Here is a 24492-nt window from a genome sequence, read left to right as displayed (position 1 = left end):
ATGGGATTAGAGGAGCTCCAGAAAGGCTTTCTAGGACAAATTTCTACCTAACTACCACTGAACCCAAAATTTAACCATAGAGTCATCTGACTTCATCTCAGAATCTCTCTTCTTTTTTAAAATGCAGAATTCTCTTGGAAGAGTTTGTCCATTCAGTGATTCATTTCGTAGAGGAGGAGTACGTCATGGACTGGTGCTGGCAGGAGGCCAGTGAGTTCTGAAACTTGGTAGAGGCAAAGGAGTGGCAAAGTCAGAGAAAGGAGAGACTACTAAAGTCAAGTTTGCTGCCTTCATGATCGTGCTTTTGGGTCCCCACTCTGGCATTAGGCCTTCTTTGGAGTTTACGCAAACTTACCCTCCAGAGCAGAGAGTGTTCCAGAGCTGTTTCTGAGTAAGATGGTCCAGCCTGCTGAGATTCTGGCTGCGATGGGTCAAGGAGAGGGGGCCCTGGGACCTTGTCCCAGACCTACCAAGCTTGCACATTTCTGCAGGCAGGTCACGGATATCAGCAATGCAGCTTTGTTACTGAAGAGAATTTCCACGTTGCTGGTCACTCTTATAAGGGAGCTTGAAACCTTGGACAGCACAGCACCCTTCTTTTTCTTACTTCCTATCAAGTGATATGAAACATTTTGAAAGAGTACTTAAGATAACTGTTGTGGTTTTTACAGACCGTCTTTAGGCTGACCCTCTTTACTGATGCCTTCACCACCTTTCTCTTCCTCTTCCCCATTCGATAGGCTTTGCTTGGCTCTGTGGATCCTAAGAGTCAAATTCTATCCCAGGCTTGGAGGTGTAGTATCACATTCTGCATTAAGAGAGCTAAAATTTATATTTTCATCTTCTCATATATCCCCTAATTTGCCAAAACGTTACTCCTTTGCTGGAGTCAGCAAAATGACATCATTTCAGTTGTCTACTAAGAGTTGCGAAATTGTTGCTTAGCCAAAGTGAAAGGCAAGCAAGGAAGAAAAGGAAAAAAAAAAGATGGGTTTTTAGATGACATATACATTCTATGCAATATTTTGTTATTAGAGGCAGAATTTACTGAGAGCTCAAGCAAGGACTGGACACATTGAGTTGGTGCTGATTGGTGAAGCGTGAATATTTTTATATAAGCTTCAGAAAGCCCAGCGTTGACCTGTTTTTATTATTTTTATTGGCTCCCTTGATGATAGACAAACTGGCCTAACCTGGGGCCAACAGAGCCAGCAGGAAATTTAGGTCACGGATAGTTGCATTTTAAAAACTCCAGTTTTTAGAGGCTGCTCAATCATTATAATTGATTGATGATAACATGGCAAGGGGAGCTCTTAAATCACTAAAGGTGGCCCGCGAAGGACAAATGGCTGGAGATCCTGTTGGACGCACAGTTCCCAACTCCCGGTGGTGTTCTGCTCTGCTCTCTGAACGAGTAGTTTGTCCCTCGTTTCTTGCAACTTATGGCCCAGCTGGCCTGTTTACAGAAAACAGCCTCTTACACTTGGCAGTTCTGTTTGAAGCACAGTGTAACATCATTTCCCAGGAGATGGGGGGGAAAACATTACACAAAAAGTTTATATCCCTCCTAAAACACATGTGTGTTTTAAACGGAACAGCCATTGAGAATTGTTCTTTTTGTCTTTCTCTGAAATCAAGGCCTTCGCTTTCCTTCTAGCCGAAGTTAAGTGTAAGTGAATTAGATGCTTTGATAACTCCTCTAAGCTTCTTAAATGATCCTGCTCTTGCTTTGGATAAATGCTAATCTGTAATAAGAACTCTAAGTAGATAGCTCTGTTCTTCCCAGGATACGGGAAATGTGGCCAAGTATAATGGCATTTTTAAAAGATTTTATTGAGGTAAAATATAATATAGAAAAGTACAGCTCAACGAATTTTTACTAACTGAAGACATCTGTGTAATCAGCACCCAGATCAAAAAACAGAGTATTACCAGCAACCGCGGAAGCCCCACTTTTGCTGCCACCCAGTTACTTCCTCCTTCCAATGGATGGGGACCTCTAAAAACATAGACTTGTTTTCCCTGGTTTTGGTATTTTGCATAAACAGGATCATCTGATATGTTCTTTTCCTATGGCCTCTTTCATTCAATACTGTATTTGTGAGATTTAACCATATTATTGTTTTATGGGAGTATGGATCATTCTTTACAGTTGCTATGTAGTATTCCATTGTGTGACGACACCATAATTTTTCTCTAATAGTATTTTTAGTGGGAGAGAATGTTTGTAGAATCTGTTTTCACTGCCACTGAGGACTTCACCATTTTTCAGTGCCAAGGAATCATTTGTCCCATAGACACAGAATGCCAGCTACTTTCAAGTGCCCCTTACAGGGATAAATTTGGGAAAACACATTTATACTTTGAAGTTGGACTTCCTGGGCTACTTTACACTGGGTATTCTTTCTATTAACCCTTGCCCATACATTCTTCTTTCTCGTGTATCACTCATGCCATTATTTTGCTCACTCCAGAATCCTTCCATTCATTCTGGTCCCCGTTTTCACTGTCCCGGGCTTAGACATCCTGCTTTCTGAAATACTTACGTCTGTCCCATTCTCACATTTTCCTCCAAGCCTGTCCTCTATTGTCATCTCCTTTGAATGACCTCCTTTTACTCTGAACCTCCAAAAACTTCCAAAGACCTCAGAATAATTCTAGATTCGTCTCTTCTCTCACACTCTGTATCCAGTCCATCAGCAAATTGTGCTGAATTTAGCTTCAAAGTATTTCCAAATTCAGTCAATATATACCGCCTGCAATGTGCCTACTGCAGACCAAGCCCCCTAGTTTCACGTGGGTTCCTGATTGCTTCCCAACTATCTCCCTGTATTTACCCTTATCCCTCCATAGTCTGTTCTCTTCACCACACCCTGCGTGATAGCCTTTTACAACATATATCTGACCATACCATTCCTTTGCCCCAAACCCCTTTCATCTGGGAAGGAAAGCACAAGTTCTAACAGTGGGCCATGGGGCCCAGAATCATCTGCATTCTTCTTTGCCTCATCTTAACGCCTTCCTGTTTCTCTCACATGGGAAACTGAGCCTGTCCAGACAACTTCCACATCATCAATCCACCACACTCTGCTGCTTCTCATCTGCAGCCCATGCCATAGCCCCAACCTATTGTCTTTAAATCTGCTGTTCCTGGAAACCATTTCTGCCATCTTTGATGACTTCAGCATCTGATTCCTTTTTGTGCCTGTCTCTAAAGTGCAGCCTCTTCTTTTCTTCACATAGTTGCAGACACACATAGAAAGCTATGCTGTTTGTACAGGATGTACTGGGTTAACAACTACACAGAACTTGGAGGCCACTTGCCCAGTTCTCTGTCTGCCCTAGGTCCTAGCCAGCTATCACTAGGGCTTGGAGTGGGAGGTAGACATGGCATGGTGACACCCTCATTGGGAAATTCTGCCTTAACATTTGTGGCTGGAATGACATGTCCCTCTACCAGAGGTGTTTAACCTCAAATAAGGTTCTGGAGCCTGTCGTGTACATCTTTGGGGGATTCTAAGGACTTGCAAGTCAGTAGATCACCTGTGACTTATCTCATCTACTGGGTTCCCTTGATGATTTGTTCTTAGTCAGAATCCTAGTATCATATTCTGTCTCAAGGGTCTGGATTTTCCTTCCCCGTAAACTCTGGATTCCCTCTGACCAGAAAGCACTGGAGAGGAAATGCGTAATAGCCAGATACAGGTTCTGGAGAAAGACAGTCCTGAGTCAGATCCTAGTTCAACAACTCACTAGCTGCTGTCCTTGATAAGTAACCTTTCTCATCTTCAATTTCTGCCTCTGAAATAATAATACCTGTTACAGGGTAATCAGGAAGATTAAATGAGATAATCTATAATTATATCTTTGTAAGTGTTCATTTCTCTTTTTCTGGTGTCAGCAGCTTCATTATAGAGGTAAGTATGTTTTTGATACTATGTTCAAAGGAGTGAATTAGGTACTGGAGATAGCTTTAAGAATAAGACATGGTTCTTGTCACCAGGAATTTTTCAGTCTGAGAAGGGAGCTAGACCTGAGTAATTCAATTCAGAGTGATAAAGCCATGGTGGGGGAAAATAGAGACTTTTCCAAGATCACATTGTGCATCACACAATATGATCACATGGTGCATTTAATGCATCTAGGGAAGCTCTGAGGAGATAACACTGAGGAGATAAAACCATGTGGAGAATGGGGAAAAGAACATTCTAGGCAGAGGGATAAGCCCAGAGGCAAATGCAAGTAGTTGAGCAAAGCTGAACTATCACCCATAAGGAAATGATTTATGATGGATGAGGCTGAACAGTTATGTGGGCTTTGAAGGTCAAAACGAAACAAAACAAAACTGCACATGTCATCTTAAAGGCTTTATCTTGAAGGCAGTAGACACCGTAAAGTAATTTTAAAGAGGTTAAATCTTTGGTTTAAAATGAGATAAATCATGGTTGGAGATAATGGTAGCTACAACTTAGGGCATCAAGGAAGGAACAGAGAAGAGGAGATGGAGATAGAAAATTATGAGGACTTAGTGCTGATTTGACGTGGCAGGGACAGGAGAGAGCTGCAGTAGAGCCCAGGGTTCCATGTTGGTCAGATGAAAGAAGAATGGTACCACAAAGCAGTGTAGGGTACACAGGATGAAGAGCAGATTTGGCAGTAGAACACTTCATTTCAGTTTTAGGTAAGTTGGATTAATTTTGCAGATGAGGGGCATTTAGGTGGTACAGTCCGTTAACCATCTGACTCTTGGTTTCAGCTCAGGTTGTGATTTCAGGGTCATGAGATGGAGCCCCATGTCAGGCTCCACATTTGACAGGGAGTCTGCTTACGACTTTATCTCCTCTCTCCCTCTGCCCCTCCCACTCCCACTTGTGCTCTCTCCCTCTCTAAAATAAATAAATCCTGAAAAATTTTTCAGATGTGATATATAAATGGAGAAGTCCAATAGACATTTGACTCTCTGGGTAGGGAGCAAAGGAGAGACATTTGGCTAGAGATAAGGGCTTATGAATTATATTAATTAGTATCCACATTAGGAATCAACAAACATAGTGATCCAAACAGGACATTTCACTTCCCATACACTCTCTAGCTGCCTGGAAATTGTTGGGTGGTCCTGTCCAGATGCCACTCAAATGTGATCCACTGGCCAGCAACATTGGTATCACCTGAGAACTTGAACAAAATCCAGAATCTTCAGGCTCTATCCCAAACCTAATTAAGCAGTATCTGCATATAACAGGTAATCCACAGGCACAGAACATTTCGAGAAGCTCTGATTTAAACAAGCATGTTGCTCTACTTTCCTCTCAAAGAACGTAGTTGAAGCAAGCTTGTCACTGCTTTACCAGCATTTTAGCCATAGAAGAGGAAAAAAGAGTAGAAAATAATGAGCTTTCTTTTTAGGATCTGTAGATATCCTTAAATCGATAATTATTGATATTTAGTGTATTAGAAATTAAAACAGAAAATTTTAACTTATTTCTAATTTCTTAAAAATAACAAACCTGTTACATGCTAGCATAAATATTTTTATGAAAAATAAGTATACTTCCAAAACAAAAAGGAGTAAGGCAGAATGGCATTGGCTTGTATTTTCACAAATCTCTTTAGTGTCTCACTGAGTAAAAAACAGCTGGATTCTCATGTTTGCCTCCTTGTTCAGTAAGCCGCCATATGTTGTTTGGGTTGAAGTTTATGAAGAAAATCCAGTCTCAGGCGAATACATAGTTGGAGAAGAGAAGAATATTTTGACAGCCTTTTCAGATATTCTTTTTTGATACATACCAAGAATCTACAAGCAGTGATTTCTTAAGGGTGAATTGTAAATTGTGATGTGGCATCTGAAACCATATGAGTGAGCTGTTTATACTCTTTTATATTAAAATCTACTGGTCTACCTTGTATTTTGGATAGATCTTTTGTCTGTCCCTGATTTTCTTACATCATACATTGGTCATTTCCAAATACTGGTGCACTGAGTTATACAGATCTTCCAAATGTTGACATAATTCATTATGCAATTGAAAACAATCCCATTTTTAATGTCACCATTGATCTCATCAGAAAAATGTTTAAGTACAGAGCATCTGCCAGTGGCAGATACAAGTTTTCCAAAATTTGAATTTTTCCTCAAAAGCCAAAATTTTATCATTAGCAATAAATATGTTGGTTGTTTTTCTTGAAGGAACAAGATTACTTTGTTCATTTTTGAGAAAATGTTTGCCAAATACCTGAGTTTTAATAATGACAATTTCTATGTCATTCTTTCAAGTAATGGTGGTTTTACATAACAGAAATAACTAGTACAGTTCATAATCCAAATAACTGCGTAGATGTTTTTCCTTGAGATAACCATTGTGCTTTAGCATACAGGAGAAATGCTTTATGCATAGTTCCTGCTTTGTTACACAAAATGTTAAAGAGACACTTGTTTAAAGGTTGGGGTTTTATGAGATTAATACTTTTTACTGCTTCATCAATGGCATGCTTAAGTGAAACTACTTTTTTAAAAATTCTGCCAATGAATACATAGCATAGTGGTAAAGAGTACAGTGACCGTTAGCATAGTTTGGAACAATTCTCCTTGTTCTGTTAAGATACCAGCAACTTTACCTTCCCCCCATTATTTTTGCACTATCAGTACAAATGTCAACACAGTGAAGAAGGCGAAGAATGTCCTAGAATCATCATAAAAATAGTTTTGACATCTTGAAAAGCTAACTGGGATCTTGGGTCTGTACACCACATTTTCCAAACCACTGTCTTAAAGGATTATTCTGAGGTGGGTGAATATTAGCTTTTTTAAAAATTAAATTTATTTATTTTCAGCATAACAGTATTTATTATTTTTTTCACCACACCTAGTGCTCCATGCAATCCGTGCCCTCTATAATACCCACCACCTGGTACCCCTACCTCCCACCCTCTCGCCACTTCAAACCCCTCAGATTGTTTTTCAGAGTCCATAGTCTCTCATGATTCATCTCCCCTTCCAATTTACCCCAACCCCCCTCTCCGCTCTAACTCCCCATGTCCTCCATGCTAATTGTTATGCTCCACAAATAAGTGAATATTAGCTTTTATGAGATCACGTGGTTTTAGACTGACTGTTCTAGAAAAATTTAAGTAACAAATTTAGATTCAGTGTGTCTATGTGCTTTCTCTTTTTGTGACACCCCTAAAGGCACTACCTTGTACCCTAGTGGGACAGATGGAGGTGACTACCATCCGAGGCACCTATTCAAGCTTGCTCTTGTTTGTTTGATTAGTCATTGGGCAAGTATTGAGAGAAGCCTACCATATACCAGGTTCTCTGTCTGGGCTTTGGGCTCTGAGGCAGAACTTGTCACGCCCTTCCTCACAAAACCACTTATATTAATTTCCTGTTGCTGTTGTAGCCAATCAAAATAAACCTAGAGGTAAAAACAATATAAGTTTACTCTTACAGCTCTATAGTCAGAATCTAACACCAGTCTCATGAGACAAAAATGGAAGAGGTTGGCAGGGTGCCTAGGTGGCTCAGTCGGTTAAGCATCTGCCTTTGGCTCAGGTCATGATGTCAGGGTCTTCAGATCGAGCTCCACGTTCTTCTGATTCTCCCTTCACCTCCTCCCCTCCCCATAACTCATATGCTGGCTTGCTCTCTTTCTCTCTTTCAAATAAATAAGATCTTTTTAAAAAATGGAGATGTTGGTAGCACTGAATTTCTTTTTGGAGGCTCAGGGGAGCATCCATCTCCGCATCTTTTCTAGTCCAGAGGCCCCTGCGTTCCTTGGCTTGCAGCCCCTTTCCTTCCCCTTCAAAGCTGGCAGCTTCACATCTCCCTCTGACCACAGCCAGTAAAGGTTCTCTGCTTCAGGGACTCGTGTGAGTAGACTGAATCCGCCCAGATCATGCCGGCTAATCTCCATCGCAAGGTCTATAACCTTAATCACCTTGGCAAAGTCCCTTTTGCCCTATTTGCTTATGACATGCTCTGGGGATTAGAGTGTGGGCCTTTTGGGGGGGTCATGATTCTACCTACACACTCTCAGGAAGTGGGTGTTAAAATTTTCTGAAGGAATGAAGGAAGGATCTTCGTCCGTTGGCCGTTTCTCGGAGCTGTGCCCCTCCCCGAGATGCTAGTCGATGGCGGAAGGCTCAGTTGAGGGACCTTCCCTTCTGGGACCCAGTGCTCCTCTGCTGTCTCTCCAGAGTGGATGAGAACTTCCACTGAAGCACTTACTCACTGCATCTCCTCTACTGTTCACTCCCACCCCCACTCACCTGTAAGCTCCTGGATTTGTGTCTTGCCTTGTTCTTGGGATGCCTGGTGTACAGCACAGTGCCCGCACTTGGTATGTACACAGTAAGCATGTGTTGAAGAAGTCATGGGTGCATCAGTGAACGATTCTCACATCCCCCAAGTTCCATTTTTGCATTTTGCCTGTAGACGCCCGTCACCCAAAGAAGCAGAGTGACTTCAATCCGGGGACTCTAAAGCCTGTGACAGGTGTCAGTGCAAGGTGGGGGGGGGGCAGTGATGTTTGGGGGCAGAAGGGCCTTCGGCACCTTGGGGTCCCTCACTGGCAGCATTCATGAGCCTGCAGCCGGTGACCGAGCTGGACTGCGGAAGAGCCCCGGAGACGGCTTCTCCTGCAGCCCAGAAGAGCGGCTTTGGATTTCACAGAGGGACTGCCGGCCGCATCCCAGAGGAGCAGGTGCGGAGCCAGCCCAGCCTGCTCTGCAGCCAGACGAATGTGGCCTGTTGGCTCCTCGGGCCCGTGGACATAGCCAGCACAGAGCCTGACTCTGACTTCGCAGAGGTGTTTTAATTCAGCCCCCACAAATGGCTTTTCTAAAGACAACATGCATTTTACAGAGAGCCTTTTGTATGGCCTTACTGGGGACTCATTCAAAAATAACAGGAGCTCCAGACTACAGAATTAAAAAAAAAAAGTTCTGTCACTCTAGATGCAGTTCTGGTCTTCCACCTCCTACCAGTTGGCGCATTTGTATCAAAATGAATGAGAAACTTAATCCCTGGTACTTTATAAAGAAGCCCTTTTTTTTTTTTTTTTGCTCTGCGTGCGCTTTCTTAATGGCAGTGTTTAATAATGTTTATATTGCCTTTAACCTTTGACTCACTTTGCAGTGAAGTTCCCAGATGTGGTGTCACATCCAGTCCTGGCAGGCTGCCCCTCCCTCCTTTGAGACCATGAACTTCTTATTTCTAGAAGGTTTCTCATTCCCTGCCAGTCATCTTCATCTCCCCTACTGGGCAGGCTGGTGGTCCCTGGGGCTGTAGACCATATCAGTGATAGGCATTTGCATCGATCAGAGGCTATGCACCAGGACCACGCTCTGTGATTTATTTCTGTTATTAGATCCTGAGAACAACATTACAGAGTGAAAACTGTTGCTCTCCGGCCTCAAATGTAAGGTCAAAATCAACCCTCAGAAAAGAGGGTGTCCTTTTATGTTTGGGTCCTTACAAAGACTGCCCCATGGTGGGGATTACTGTATTTTAAACCACAAAGTAGTTTAACTAATCATCCCAATATGAAAATGGGTGCCTGAGAGGCTGCTTAATATTTAGACATTTGTGGCATTTTGTCCATTTTGCAGGTGAGGAAACTGAGACTCAGAGAAGTTAATTTAAGTTGCCCAAGGTCACACAGCTCCTAAGTGCTACAGCCAGTTCCCAGGCATATAATTTTACTCCAATAACCTCATTATTATTCCTCCTGAGTTCTTTCTTTCAGCTTTAAAAAGGTTTTAATCTAGGGTCTCACCGATCTCTTCCTTCTTCTTCTTTTCTTCTTCTTCTTTTTTTTTTTCCTCTTCCTTCTTCTTGTTGAGAGTTCGTTCTTAGAGCAGAGAGTATCGGAAATGGATGTACCTCCAATCTGGAGTCATACTTTTACGAATAGTACTAGGAGGATCTAATTGGCCTTCTAAGCCAACGTGTGTAGGATTCCCTCTCGTTCGTCTGTGCCAGACAGTCTCCCTACCTCCCTTTGCCACTGATGGGAGGTTCATTGCTTCCCAAGCCAGTCCCTTACTTTGGTTCCTCTTTTTGAGGAACTCTTATACTCAGCTGAAATTGTCTTTCCTGGAATTTTCAGTCTGACAGACTTTTGAGTCTGGAGATCCAGAAGTACCTGAATTTGTCTCTTATTATCTTCCCTTCCCTCAACTTCCCTTTCTCTCTCTTCCCTGCCCCTCCTCTCCTCTTGCCAAAAAATGTTTCATTTTAGATTATTTTTAGATATGTAGAAAAGTTGTCAAGATAGTACAGAGAGTTCTGTATATCTCTCACCTTATTGTGAAAATCTTACAGTACTATAGTATATTTGTCAAAGCTAAGAAGCCAATATTGGTACATTTCTATTGACTATAAACTCCGGACTTTATTCTGATTTCACTAGTCTCCCCCTCTCCGCCCCCCACCCCCTTGTTCTTTCTCTGTTCCAAGATATCATCCAGGATCCTATCATGTTTTGTCATTAGTCTCATCTGGTGTGTGATAGTTTTTCAGTCTTTCCCCATTTTTCATGACTTGACAGTTTTGAGGAGTACTAGTTAGCCGTTTTATAGAATGTTCCTTAATTAGGATTTATCTGTTGTTTGTTTTATTACAAAATTTTATTATTTTGTAATAAATATTACAAAAATTTATTATTAAGACTTTATTACACTCAGTTAGCCACTGCATATAGTACATCGTTAGTTTTTGAGGTAGTGTTCCATGATTCATTAGTCGCGTATAACCCCCAGTGCTCATCACAGCATGTGCCCTTCTTTTGTTGTGTGATTATGGGTTTGGGAGAAAAATACCGCAAACGCAAAGTGCCATTCCCATCACATTATATTAGGGACACATGATATCATCTACCTTATCACTGGTGATGCTAACCTTGATCTTCTAAGGTACAATTCTCCTCCCTCCTCCTTCTAGACACAGTTTTTTAGAAGCAAGTCATTACGTGCAGCCCACACTCAAGAGGTGGGGGGATTACCTCCTGGAGGGGGCGGTAACTACATAAGTTAATTTGGAATTCTGTAAGGAACATGTATCTCTTCTCTTCCATTTATCTATCTATCTATCTATTATTATTTATGCAATCACTTATTTAGATCAGTATGGAACAAAGCATATTTTTTTGTACTTGGGGTTATAATCCATTGCTACTTTATTTTCTTACACAAATTGCTTCAGCTTTGGCCACTGGGAGGCTTTCCAGTTGTCTCCCATGTCCTTTTGACATGCCCCATCCCTTTGTTTTTTAAGGACTTCCTTACTTTCAGGCACAGCAAGATCTTCCAAGTTCTTCTTGTATTTTCACTGTGCATCCCTCGAATCAGCCATTTTTCCGGGGATCCCTGATTCCTGTTATTTGAGAATGACATTAGAAACCACAATCTGACCACTTGGTGTGCTCGCTGATAGCAGGGTGTCATTACTTATTGATTTTCTCGGTGGCAGAACTGGGAAATAGATGTATGTGTATCAGTCTATGTCACACATGTGTCTATAATATTTCTGTGTCTACATTTGGTTCTTCAGTAAAGCTTGTCTTTTGAGCATTTATATTTTTCTGTGTAGCCAACAATGAAATGTGATTCACTGCTTGATATCACCAATATAATGTTTAAAAAAAAAAAAGGAGAAGAAAGTGAAAACAGATGTTCGCATAAATATGACTGAAGAACTGAGCCATTTTGTAGTTGGATCATGCCATTTTAGAGATAAAGAGATCCTGAGAATTTATTGATATCCTACAAGGTTAAGGAGCTTCTTACTGATATAGTCAGGTTTGGAATCTGGGTATTTGAAATGGAGTCTTTTTATTTCCACCATATCTCATGTGTCTTTAAGACTGATCAGTATTCTTTGCTTTGTATTCAGCTCTATAATTAGCTTTTGGGAATATTTTAAGCAGATTAGAAAGTAATTTCATAAATTGATGTGCACAGGCATTACCTAGCTAACAGAAGTCTGCTAGAGTGTTACTGAGGGAGTTTGTTCTCCAGCAATAGATCTTAGATCAACGACTTGAAAATGATGCTCTCATGGCCAGATGTTAGTGGTTGAATCTTTTCAAGTGATTATGATGATTATTCTACCTTGTTTTACTTTGTATAACTACCTTTTAAAAAAAAATCCTTTTGCTCTGGGAACAGAATCCTAAGGCTCTGATAGGATAGATACTTGAAGCATATACCTGCTTTTCAGAAATGGGATATAATGAAGCAATGAAGGAGTCTGCTTAATGTTATCCAAAATGTTGGTGGTAGGGTAAAAAGGAAAAATGAAAGCTGTGGCGCCCACAGTGTCACTTCTAACGGGCTGGCCACACAGCTCCTTTATTTTAAATTGCTCTTGGCAGCTTGTAAAGCAGAAATTATGTGAATGTTTGTCTCCAGAAGCTCCTGAGGCTGTAGGACAGATCTAGGATGCCTTCAAAGGTTTCAACCATTTCCTTTGAGAAGTGGGTGTGTTTACACTGGGTTAATTGTGTCTTGTCACCATGGAACAGTAACATCTTCCTGTTCTTTTCCATCTGTATTTATTCATTCCAGAGACTTACCATTTTGTTTTTGTTTGGTGCATTGTGAACATCCAAGATTTTTAGTGGAAATAAATGGTAACAGCTGTTTTTCGTGTACCAAATAAAATAATAATGAACCTTAACCTTGAGATGATATGTCCAAATTTTTCCAGGTGTGGAACTGACTTGACTAGAAAAGTTCATTTTGGGGTGGTCATCTCAATACAGAATCACATCCAGCTGCTTGCCATCAACTTCATTCAAAGAGAGCATTTCTATAGGCCATTTTTAAAATTCCAGTGCTCCCTTCTTAACCTGGCCTTTCCTCTTTAAAATAGTGTATTTTCATATACATAAGCATACACATACACTAAAATCCCATCTTCCTTCTTTCTTGCGTTATTCTTCTCCATCACCCATACCACCATCTGGTATTCTGTATATTTTACTTATTTAGCTTTTTAATTGTCTGTTTTGCCCAAGAGGAATGTAAACTCTATGACAGCAAGGGATGTGTTTTGTTCACTGCTGTATACCTCAACCCAGAATAATACCTGGAACATAGTAGATACTCAACAAACCCTTCGGAATGAATGACATGGACATTGCAAGTTGTGATCATTTGGCCACTGATTTTAATATAAATACAAATGGTTGAGTTTTATTTTGTAAGATTATTTTATAAGTGAAATAAAGCACATTATTTAAAATAGGGATTTATCTATTCACAAAAAATCTCAGAATTTTTACGAGATATAGTATAGTTACTTAGAAGCTATATGGTTACTCCAGAAATGCAATGCTGTTATTACGTGCAAGGAATTTTGAAATTCTCTGCTAAATATCACTGATGAAATTAGCGGAAGAGCTAAAAGGAAAAAAAAATGTTTTGTTTTAAAGTGAATTACCTTCAGACTCACCCAAAGATATCTTGAACCCTAAGTGACATTGCCCAGTTTGATCCCTTATTCTACTCACCAGGTTTAGCAGGAAATGACTGTTGATTGTTATAAAAAAAAAAATCCTATGATTCTTGGGGTGCCTGGGTGCCTCATCAGTTAAGCAACTGCCTTCAGTTCAGGTCACAATCTCAGGGTCCTGGGATTGAGTCCCACATTGGTCTCCCTGCTCAGTGGAGACACTGTTTTTCCCTCTCTCTCTGATGCTCCTCCTACTTGTGCTCTGTGTGTGTGTGTGTGTCAAATAAATAAATAAAATTGTTAAAAATAAAATAAAATTAAAAATCCTATGATTCGGTAATTGCACCCCTGGATATTTACCCAAAGAATGCAGAAACACTAATTGAAAGGATATATGCATACTTATGTTTATTGCAGCATTATTTACAATAGTTAAATTATGGAAACAGCCCAAGTGTCCATTAATAAATAATGAGTAAAGAAGTAGTATGTATATACAAGGGAGTATTACTCAGCCATAAAAAAAGAATCAAATCTTGCCATTTGAAACAACATGGTTGGACCTAGAGAGTATAATCCTAAGTGAAATAATTCAGTCAGAGAAAGACAAAATGCCACATGATTTTACTCATATGTGGAATTTAAGAAACAAAACAAATGAACAAAGAAAGAAAAGAGACAAAACAAAAAACAGACACTTTACTATAGAGAACAGATGGTTACCAGAAGGGAGATGTGTCGGGTGATGGGTGAAATAGGTGAAGAGAATTAAGAGTACATTTCCCACGAGGGAAGAGTACCTTTCCCAGGAGCACCGAGTAATGTATAGAATTGTTGAATCACTATATTGTACTCCTGAAACTAATATAACCCTGTGTGCTAACTTTATTGGAATTAAAATAAGAAAAAAATGAAAAAAAAATAAACTTTGATTTTGGAATAAAAACAACTAATATTTGCCAATATAGAGAATATTTTAAAAAATACTGTAAAATTCAAGGTTAATTCCTCTGAAAGAATGTCAGCATTTGTTTGGATATATTTTTATTTTTAATCATATTTGCTTTAAAAATACATTTTTTATTTTGAATTGTAAAATTTTTGGTACCTAAAGTACTTAACACTTTTAAAACTGGTGGATTCTTCCTTGTATAACCAGTATGTAAGATAACATAAAAGGGCCTGTAACTTCCCTAGCTGTGTTAAGCTACATCATACTAATCAATCTGATGCCAAATTTCTTGGAGCATCCTCTACAGGACAAGAAACAGACAAATAAAAAGCAAATAAGCAGACAAATAAAAAGCAAATAAGTAGACAAATAAAAAGCAATCTAGTCAGTGAACATCACAAACCTGTTTGCAAGCCATCTTTGGACTGATACTGGGTACTAATTACATCTTTGTATAAGAATGACGTATTTTCATCTTCCCACCTTTTATTCCAGAGCATCGGGGAGTCAACAATGTCTGTTGTGTTAAATCAGCTGCTGCCCATGATTAAACCTTTGGACCAGAGGACCAATGACGACTACAGCCCAGAAGAGCTGTTGGTGCTCCTGATATATATTTATTCCGTCAGTGGAGAGTTCACAGTGGACAAAGACCTGGGGGAAGCTGAGGAAAATGTGAAGAAAGCACTGTCTCAGGTCTTCTGTGAAGAGTCTGAATTGTCACCTCTGCTACAAAAAATCACAGGTGAGTGTTTAATAAAAAATACAGGACATAAACATCACTGATACAGAAAAGCATTTAAAAATAAAGGCATTTTAGGAAGAGGATGAACCCATCCTCATTGGAGTTGTTTGGAATTTTATGAGGCCTGGTGAATGCTAGCCAGTCCTTAAGATTAGAGGTTTTCACTGCAGTATTTTTTTTTCCAGTTGTGGTGAAATTGTCTTTCTAATTGCCTGTCACAGCTCCTATTTTTAGAGCCTAGTTAAAATAGCAAGATTTTCACAGGGTGCAGTATCTTTAAGAAAAAAATAAAACGTGCAACCTATTCAAAGGGTTTCTGTTGACATATTTTCTTGGAGATTGTCATTTCAAACTTAACACACACACACACACACACACACACACCTGTTTCCCTAAGATGTTGTGCAATGTCATACAATCGAAAATTGCAATTTTCAGAAGTACTTTCATACTTTTTACTTCTCATATTTCATTTTGAATCTGCATTAATTGGTAGTATCCCAGATAATATCCAGATATCCCAGTAAAGGAGGCTGTGCTGAATCGGGAAAAATATATAGTTAAATATCATACACTGTAGCCATTTTTACTTTTTTTTCTAGTTCGATGTATTATCTCTTTTTTTTTAATTTATTTTTTATTTATTTTCAGCATAACAGTATTCATTATTTTTGCACCACACCCAGTGCTCCATGAAATCTGTGCCCTCTCTAATACCCACCACCTGGTACCCCGATCTCCCACCCCCCGCCCCTTCAAACCCCTCAGATTGTTTTTCAGAGTCCATAGTCTCTCATGGTTCATCTCCCCTTCCAATTTCCGCCAACTCCCTTCTCCTCTCTAACTCCCCATATCCTCCATGCTATTTGTTATGCTCCACAAATAAGTGAAACCATATGATAATTGACTCTCTCTGCTTGACTTAATATTGCCATTTTTACTTTTAGTAATAACTGTTATATAACTCATAGAGACACTCATTTGTGGGGTTATTTTTTTTAATCAAACTCAGTATGATTTCTGTATTGTATGAAGTCTGTTTCCATTAGGATGGATGGAGCCTGCGTCGGTTTAAGAGTGGAAATTGTTAAAGCTTACACACAAAACTGAAATAGTCTAAAAACATACCTATTTCCGTTCATTCATGAACGTGTGTGTGGGAGTATATGCAGACCTCTCCAGTCAGGAAGGCCCCACTGAGGCACATTATGTACTTCCCAACTCCTCCTCCTGTCACCTGTCGCGCCTCACTGAGGGGACCATTCTGAAAGAGGCTGTGTCCTGTCCTCTGCAGTGGCCCATGCATGGTGCTGGCCTTCATGCCCACGGCTGACCTTTCCTATGTTTGATTATGGAAAATGAAACCCTGACAAGGTGGAAACCGAAGGAAGTTTCCACAAAAATGAAATATTTCCTTGCTGAGCATTGACCCTCTTTGCCAACTTAAAATCTACTTAAGGAAAACTTGTGGAATTTGCTCGCATTTCATGAAGTTACAGCTCTGTGTGTGACTACGTGTATTTGTTTCACTATAAATGAATATTGACTTAGAAAGGTTTAATACAGTTTATGCAGCACTCCAAACAGTAATTTGTTTCAAAGTCAATTTGAATGCCAGGAGAATTTAATTGGAAGTTATTCTTAAAATGCATAATTTCAGAAACAGACAACAAAGATGGTTTGTTTTAGCTCAGGTTCTTTGGATGGCTTTTCTGTAACGTTAGTGTGTTACTGTATTATTTTGGGAATTGAAGTCATGCTGAGAGAGTATTCATTTAATACTCGCTCAAGGTGTTTATTGACCAGGCATTTCACTCTTTATTACTTTCTCTATTTATGATTGCTTAGGATATTGCATTCTCTTCCTTTTAAATGTGATTTCATATTTAAAAACACTTCTGTACATTCATGTTGATGTAAGGAAATTAGTAAGTTTAGCAAATGAAGCATAAAAATAAGGATTTGTAGAAATGTTAGTATATTTAAAATTTTTAGAGACATCTTATTTTGTAATATGAAGTATACATTCCTACCTACATTAACTTTGGATGCACAGTTTAAATAGGGTGGGTAAGAGGCGCTACTTAAATGTGGTGTAAGAGTGGAATACCTATGTGTTGCTCCCCTTCTATGGACATTGAAAGGACTTTATTTCCAAAGATAGGCTTTTACTTGGTCACAGACATACCCCTACTAAGTACATTGGAAAGTCAAATGTTCTGAGAAGTACGGTTTGTGTTTACGATTAGCTGCAGAGATAACTGTTTATATCTCAGGACAAAAAGCACTAGGATGGTTTTGGGGTGGCAGTGACTCAATCTTGTAGAACAAGGTGGGCTATTCCATTATATACTGAAAGAATTGAATCGCCTTCCAAATTGCCTTCCAAATGCTTGGCCAATCGTGAACTAAATTAACCTGGCTTTACCGCAAACTTGGGCACAGTGTTGGGTTTACGTTATTCCAGTTTCTAGTCTTGGCTGACTTGTTACTGGGTGGCAGAATTTCTTTTATGGCGTGCGCACAATTTGGGGCTGATGAAATTTGGTTTCAAACTATTATTGAAAGCAAGCAATTAATCAGTAAACCTCCACTTTTTCTATTACGATTTTATTAATCTTAATAGAATCAAAAAACAATACTTTTTTTCCTACTGAAAACTCAAGCATGTGATCATCACCCAAAAGTGAAAGGATCAGAATTTAGACCCAGGTGTTCTGGGTCTGGAGCCCAGGTCTTTAAACAAGAGATTCTAAACCTGCTACCAACTCACTTTCATCACCATTGCATTTATTATATTTTGTAACCAACGCTTGCTATGCTTACTGTTTTATGATATGCTTGCTCAGCCGTTCAATCATGTTCTTATGGGACACCTGGGTGGCTCAGTTGGTTAAGCAGCTGCCTTCGGCTCAGGTCATGATCCCAGCATCCTGGGATCGAGTCCCACATCGGGCTCCTTGCTCTGCGGGGAGCCTGCTTCTCCCTCTGACTCTGCCTTCCACTCTGTCTGCCTGTGCTTGCTCTCGCTCGCTCTCTCTCTGACCAAAAAAAAAAAAAAAAAATCAGTTCCAATCATGTTCTTATTTCACAGACAGTGAATTAACATTTGGTTAATACTGTTGGTACCACCTGTTCTTTTTACTCTGTCTGTAAATAGCTACTTATAGGTGTTTCCCCATGCCTTCCTATTTTCGTGCATGTATTCTGTTTCTGCATTGCTATTAAGAAATTAAAATAATATTTCTAATCATTGAAATCTGTTGGTTATCTAGCTTTTTAAAACAGGAATGGCAAACTAAAATTCTTATTTCAATAATATCTCTTGACAATAATTGCCCTATGTTTAAATTCATATTTTCTTTTTATATGTTAAATATGTAGTTTACTTTTGTCCATTTCTTTCATTTCTCCCTGTTCTTCTTCACTTTTATGGAAAGCACAATGAGAAATTGTAATGGGCAAAACATACCAAAACTTAAGCATGGTCAGTGGCAGCATACTTTTTCCCTTTTGATGGCTACTTTTAGGGAGAACGGTGGGCAATAACTCCCTTTTCTATTCACACAAAATAACAAGGGCTGGCTCCCTGGGTGTCAGGGATGGGAGTTGTAAAAAGAAAATTGGTACAGCCTAAAAATGTCATTTACTGTGCTTTCTCAATCTTGTTAGTTCAAAGAGATGATCGGTTTCTGTATATGTTAGTGTTTGCCTAGCTTTCACACGAGCAAACAAAGGAAAACCGTTTGAACTTTCTTCAGAGAATGAAGTCAAAATTCTAACTTTAAAGATCTGTGTAAACTTGGAACATCATCACACAGGGAGGTGTATCAGATAAAGGATAGAGCTTAGATGTAAAAATCCTTAATTCAAAAGTCCTGGCTCTGTCATTTCCGAGCAGTGTGTGTTAGCCTATCATCCATCTTCGAACCTTGATAGCAGACGTAAGTGCCATATTGACTGCTCAATGATTTTTCTAAAAATAAAATGATGTAATATGTGCGCACTCATTTCCAATCCATATACAATGTAAATAAGTAATCTTCTGGGGCGCCTGGGTGGTTCAGTGGTTTAAGCCTCTGCTTTCAGCTCAGGTCGTGATCTCAGGGTCCTGGGATTGAGCCCTATATCAGGCTCTCTGCTCAGCGGGGAGCCTGCTTCCCCTTTCTCCTTCTGCCTGCCTCTCTTTGCCTATTTGTGATCTCTCTGTGTCAAATAAATAAACCAAAAAAATCTAAAAAAAAAACAACCAAAACAAGTAATCTTCTCCCATGAGTGTTGTTATTTTGAAAGCTAGCAGTTATGTAGGGCAGTACTTCCCAACCTTAATCACATTGTGACATGCACAATGTGTATGTCACATTGTGTATGTCACATACAAAGAGTATGCTTGCATAGTATACTCAGGTAAATGGACAGAAGTTTTTGGTCAGAAGCAACCAGCCCTGGGGCTTTGACCACTCCAAGCCCTACCTACCTAACCTGTGAGCTGAAGAGAAACAGCTGGGCACACATTTAACCTATTAGGACCAAATCAGTACGTGAAGGATATGTTGGTCAGAAGGTTCTGGAACCAGAGAAAAAGGGGGGAAAAAAAACTTGCATATTGTTTTTGACACCCAAAACTATTTTGGTACAATTTCCTTTTGGTAAGCAATTTTTGTGTTGCTTATTGATTTATGTCCTTGGATTTTTATAGTATCTTTAAAGGAAAGATCAATGGGGGCTAGATCTACTGAGCTTAGTGGAAAGCGAGGGAATGAGTGATTCAAACCAGCTAGGAAAAAAAAATCGATGGCTTAAGATAGAGGCATAATAATACCATGGAAACTGTACTTCTATTTATTACACTGTTATTCTTCTTCCTGTTGAATACTTGGGATTATCACTTATTGTACAATTGTGTAAGGATTACACCTAAATATATGTAGTGGGAAATTTACCAGATTAGCTTAGCAAATAGGGATTTATTTTTTTCTCAGCAGGAAGTTCAGGGACAGGCAGCAGAACTCATGTTCTTCCTGACTCCTTCCTTCCTTCCTTCGCTTTCTTTCTGGGTCTGTCATCATGGTCATGAGATGGTCACCCCTCCTTGATTTATTTTGTCCTTGTGTCAACAATAAAAGAAAATGGTTGAAGGTAAGAGGCATGTATTAACAGAGGCTGTCCTTTTTCATATTAAGGAATACAATAACATTTCTCCTGTCCTTCTTGTATCATTGGCTAGAACTGGGTTTCATGAACATCTCTGGCTCCTAGAGTATTTTTAACTGGGCATCTGTTTGTCATGACCAAAGTCAGTTCTGTTAGAAGGAAGAAGGTGAAATGGACAGTGAGTAAAAAAACAAAAAACAAAAAACAAAAAAACTTGTACTTGCTGCAGTTATCATTTTAGGTTTCCCTGGTAGGGAATGTTGTAAGGGAAGATAATATACTATGAGGTGGAGCAATGCCCAAGGTACTTTAATCCACAGTTATAATACTGAAGTTTCTTTTACAGTATATACTGAAGTAATGTGCTATTGTGTGCTAGTATCACTGGACTTATATCACAAATATTCTCAACCTATCAATATCTGTTGAATATGTCTACATACCTGGCATTATGCCAAGCTCTTGAAGCACAAAACCCCTAGGGGCAGTGGTCGTGGAATATAAAGCTTCTCAGCACAGGATTAAGAGTTGTGTGATTGGGTTTAAGTTCTGACTCTAGATCTTAGTAGATACACCATCTTGAGTAAGTCATTTAAGTTTACTCTCTTGTGAAGATAGTATTTTTCTCTCTAGATATATAGCTGTGCCTCCTTTGCCATGTAAAATCTAGTACTTTTGTATAAAATAATGGCAGGATCCCTGTTCCTCTAACTGGAATGATCAGAACTTCACATTGATTTGGGTAAAATGCATACCTTGTCTTCATGATGGACCATGATTTTTTAAATCATCTTCAACTTTGTTCAAGTTTCATTTTAAGGGATCTTGTTTCCTAAGCTTTTTTTTTTTCCCCCTCTATCCTTTCTCACTTGTCTAATACCCTTTTTAAGATCAATCACGTATAACAAATGAGCAAGGCAGGTCCACTGGGAAAGCACTGTTCTTAAGGACACTGGGAAGATAAACAGTCTGGTGAGCTTTCAGCTAGTTCCCTTGCATCCCCTAGAGGAAACCTAGTAGAGGAGGGTCTCTTCATCAACCCTGAATGAAGGAGCAGTTGAGAATTTGTCTTTCATTGGGCTGTGGAAGGGACATCATGGTACTTTCAGGTCCACTTCCCAAATGGAAAGCACTTTTGTGCCCTTATCCATAGTGAAACAAAGCCACATTCTACAGACAACAATAAAAATCTTGTTGCAATGATTTATGCAAGATTTCCTCTTTTGAAAAGCTCAGGTAAACATAGACCATATAAAATTATTATTACTATTCACATCTGCCACTTTATTATAAACACTTTCATCTGTGTTACCACAAGGCATAGATATTTTATTATGTTAGTAGAGATATGTCTTTCAAACAAAGCATTTTTTATAGTTGGCCAAATACTTTTCCCAGCCTTATAGAAAGTCAGTCTTCTTAGTAAAATATGAAGTACTTCCAAACAGAAAATTGTGAAAGATGAGGAGCCAATAAGAAGTTCTCCCCTTATGCTTTCGTTACTGTATCACCTCTGCATTCTTTCCTCATCTCACAGGTTTGCCTTAGTAATTAATCAGATTTCAGACTGCATTTCTGTAGATTATTACTCCTGAGGGCACTATTCCAATTGAAAAACAGTTTTCAAAATTTCAAAACTCTTTCCCTTGAGAAGTTGTTCCTTAGACCTTAAGTATCCCTCCTGGCTTGGCAATGAGTAGGCTGTTGCTGTGGTAACTGAAAGACTGCTCCTAAAAACTCATTACCAACCTTCATGTTACCCACACTTGAATGTGAACTCTAGCTCATTACAGTAGGTGACAGTGTACCAAACCGTGATTATGGAATCCACCAACTCAGCTGGAGGAGTCCAGGAAGTAGGGTAAAATTTATTTTAGAAAGGATTCTACCTTATTTCTTGCTTCTGATTTATGGATTTTCGGTTCTTGTGGCATTCCAATATTGGACTTTTCATTAAGGAATATACCTCCATTTCTAATGTTTCAGATTTTTTTGTTTCAGGACGGCCAGAACAAAACAAAACAAAACCAACTTGAAGACTGTTGTTTTCCATTATGGTTTGCAATAGAGTTTCGTATAATAAGGTCTTTTTTTCCCCTTGATTTCTAAGATTTCTGCTGGAAACTCTGATGAAGAACATATGTCTGCCCTAAATCTCTCCCATGAGAAATGTTGGAACTGTTACATTTAGTTTTACTGTCCAACATATTAAAATAGTTAACCACAGCACATATTACAAAACAGCTATATCAAGTGAAGTTTAAAATGTTTATTTCATATTTAAAATATATCACAAGCTATGTAGAAAGATACTTAGACCTGCCTATTAAGGTAGCTAACTAGGTAAGCAATTTTGTTAACATATTAAGAGATCACTGCAAATAACTTTCTCAAGTACTTAATTTTTCCATGTCACATCATAAAACAATCATTCTTAACTAAGACACTGGAACAGATATTCTTGCATTGGTATTTATGTGTGCACAAATGTGTAAGACATAATGTTCATATCACTGATTTTTGTGTCTGCACATGATATCAATAGTAACAATTGTTAATGTTACAGGTGGGGATTAATTGTTGCTGATTCTTAATAATTGCACAGTACATGAGGTGTAAATTTCTCAATCATGAAAAGAAGAAATAGAGTACATAGAGTACAGGAATAGTTTTCTTGAACATGTAGCTATGGATGAAATAGGAGAGAGAGAGTGACATGGCTGAAAAAGGTGCATCGGGGGGGGGGGGTGCTAATTTTTACTCCTAAATATGCTCACACCAAAAAGCTAGTATGAAGATTGAAAGACAAAAACAGTAAATATAAATGATAGTAAAAATAATGATCATAATGATTAGTTAAGAGATACTCAAGATAAAATAAGTTAAGGGATATTCAAGATGAAAAGATGTTAGATGTGATATTAAAAACATAAAATGGAAAAGGGAAGAGTAAAAATGTTTAAATAGGATTGAACTTAAGTTGTTATCAACTTAAAATAGACTGCTAAAGATATGAGTTGTTATATGCAAGCCTCTTGGTAACTGCAAAGTAAAATCTATAATAAATACATTAAAGATGATGAGAAATGAATATAAACATACCTCTAACGGAGGAGAGTATGCTGAGTGAAATAAGTCAAGCAGAGAGAGTCAATTATCATATGGCTTCACTAACTTGGGGAGCATAAGGAATAACATGGAGGACATTAGAAGAAGGAAAGGAAAAGTGAATTGGGACAAATTGGAGGGGGAGGTGAAAGATGAGAGTCTGTGGATTCTGAGAAACAAACCAAGGGTTATAGAGGTGAGAGAGGTGGGGGAATGGGTAAGCCTGGTATTGGGTATTAAGGAAGGCACATATTGCATGGAGCACTGGGTGTGGTGCATAAACAATGAATCTTGGAACATGAAAAAAATAAAATAAGTTAAGATGTAAAAATAAAGAAAAGAAAGTCACCAAACAACAAAGGAAGACACTAACAGAAGATGAAAGGAACACAGAAGAGCTACAAAAATAGCCAACAAACATTAAACAAAATGGCAATAAGTAACACCTATCAATAAGTACTTTAGATGTAAATGGACTAAATTCTCCAATTAAAAGACATAGAGTGGCTGAATGAATTTTAAAAAAATAACCCATCTATATTCTGCCTGCAAGAGACTCACTTTATTTTTTTTTAAATTATTTATTTATTTATTTGAGAGAGAGAGAGAGAGATCACAAGTAGGCAGAGAGGCAGGCAGAGAGAGAGAGGAGGAAGCAGGCTCCCCACTGAGCAGAGAGCCCAATGAGGGACTCGATCCCAGTACCCTGGAATCATGACCTGAGCCGAAGGCAGTGGCTTAACCCACTGAGCCACCCAGGCGCCCAAGAGACTCACTTTATTTAATTTTTTTTTAAGATTTTATTTATTTATTTGACAGGCAGAGATCACAAGTAAGCAGAGAAGCAGGCAGAGAGAGAGAGAGAGGAGGAAGCAGGCTCCCTGCAGAGCACAGAGCCCAATGTGGGGCTCTATCCCAGGACCCCGGGATCATGACCTGAACCAAAGGCAGAGGCTTTAACCCACTGAGCCACCAAGGTGCCCCGAGACCCACTTTATATATATATATTTATATATATATTTTTTAAGATTTTATTTATTTATTTGACAGACAGATCACAAGTAGGCAGAGAGGCGG

General features: G+C 39.0%; 1 protein-coding gene across 1 annotated transcript in view; it reads left to right on the top strand.

Annotated features, from left to right (window-relative positions):
• SCFD2 (sec1 family domain containing 2) overlaps window positions 1-24492 on the top strand; it is a 427593-nt gene that overhangs the window by 178041 nt on the left and 225060 nt on the right. The window contains exon 5 of the mRNA XM_059383887.1: window positions 14904-15153. Within this exon, the coding sequence (XP_059239870.1) occupies window positions 14904-15153 (250 nt within the window). The remainder of the gene's footprint in view (window positions 1-14903; window positions 15154-24492) is intronic.

This window comes from Mustela nigripes, chromosome 1 (assembly GCF_022355385.1).
Source record: "Mustela nigripes isolate SB6536 chromosome 1, MUSNIG.SB6536, whole genome shotgun sequence".
Lineage (NCBI taxonomy): Eukaryota > Metazoa > Chordata > Mammalia > Carnivora > Mustelidae > Mustela > Mustela nigripes.
This window is presented reverse-complemented; position numbering and strand designations above follow the sequence as displayed.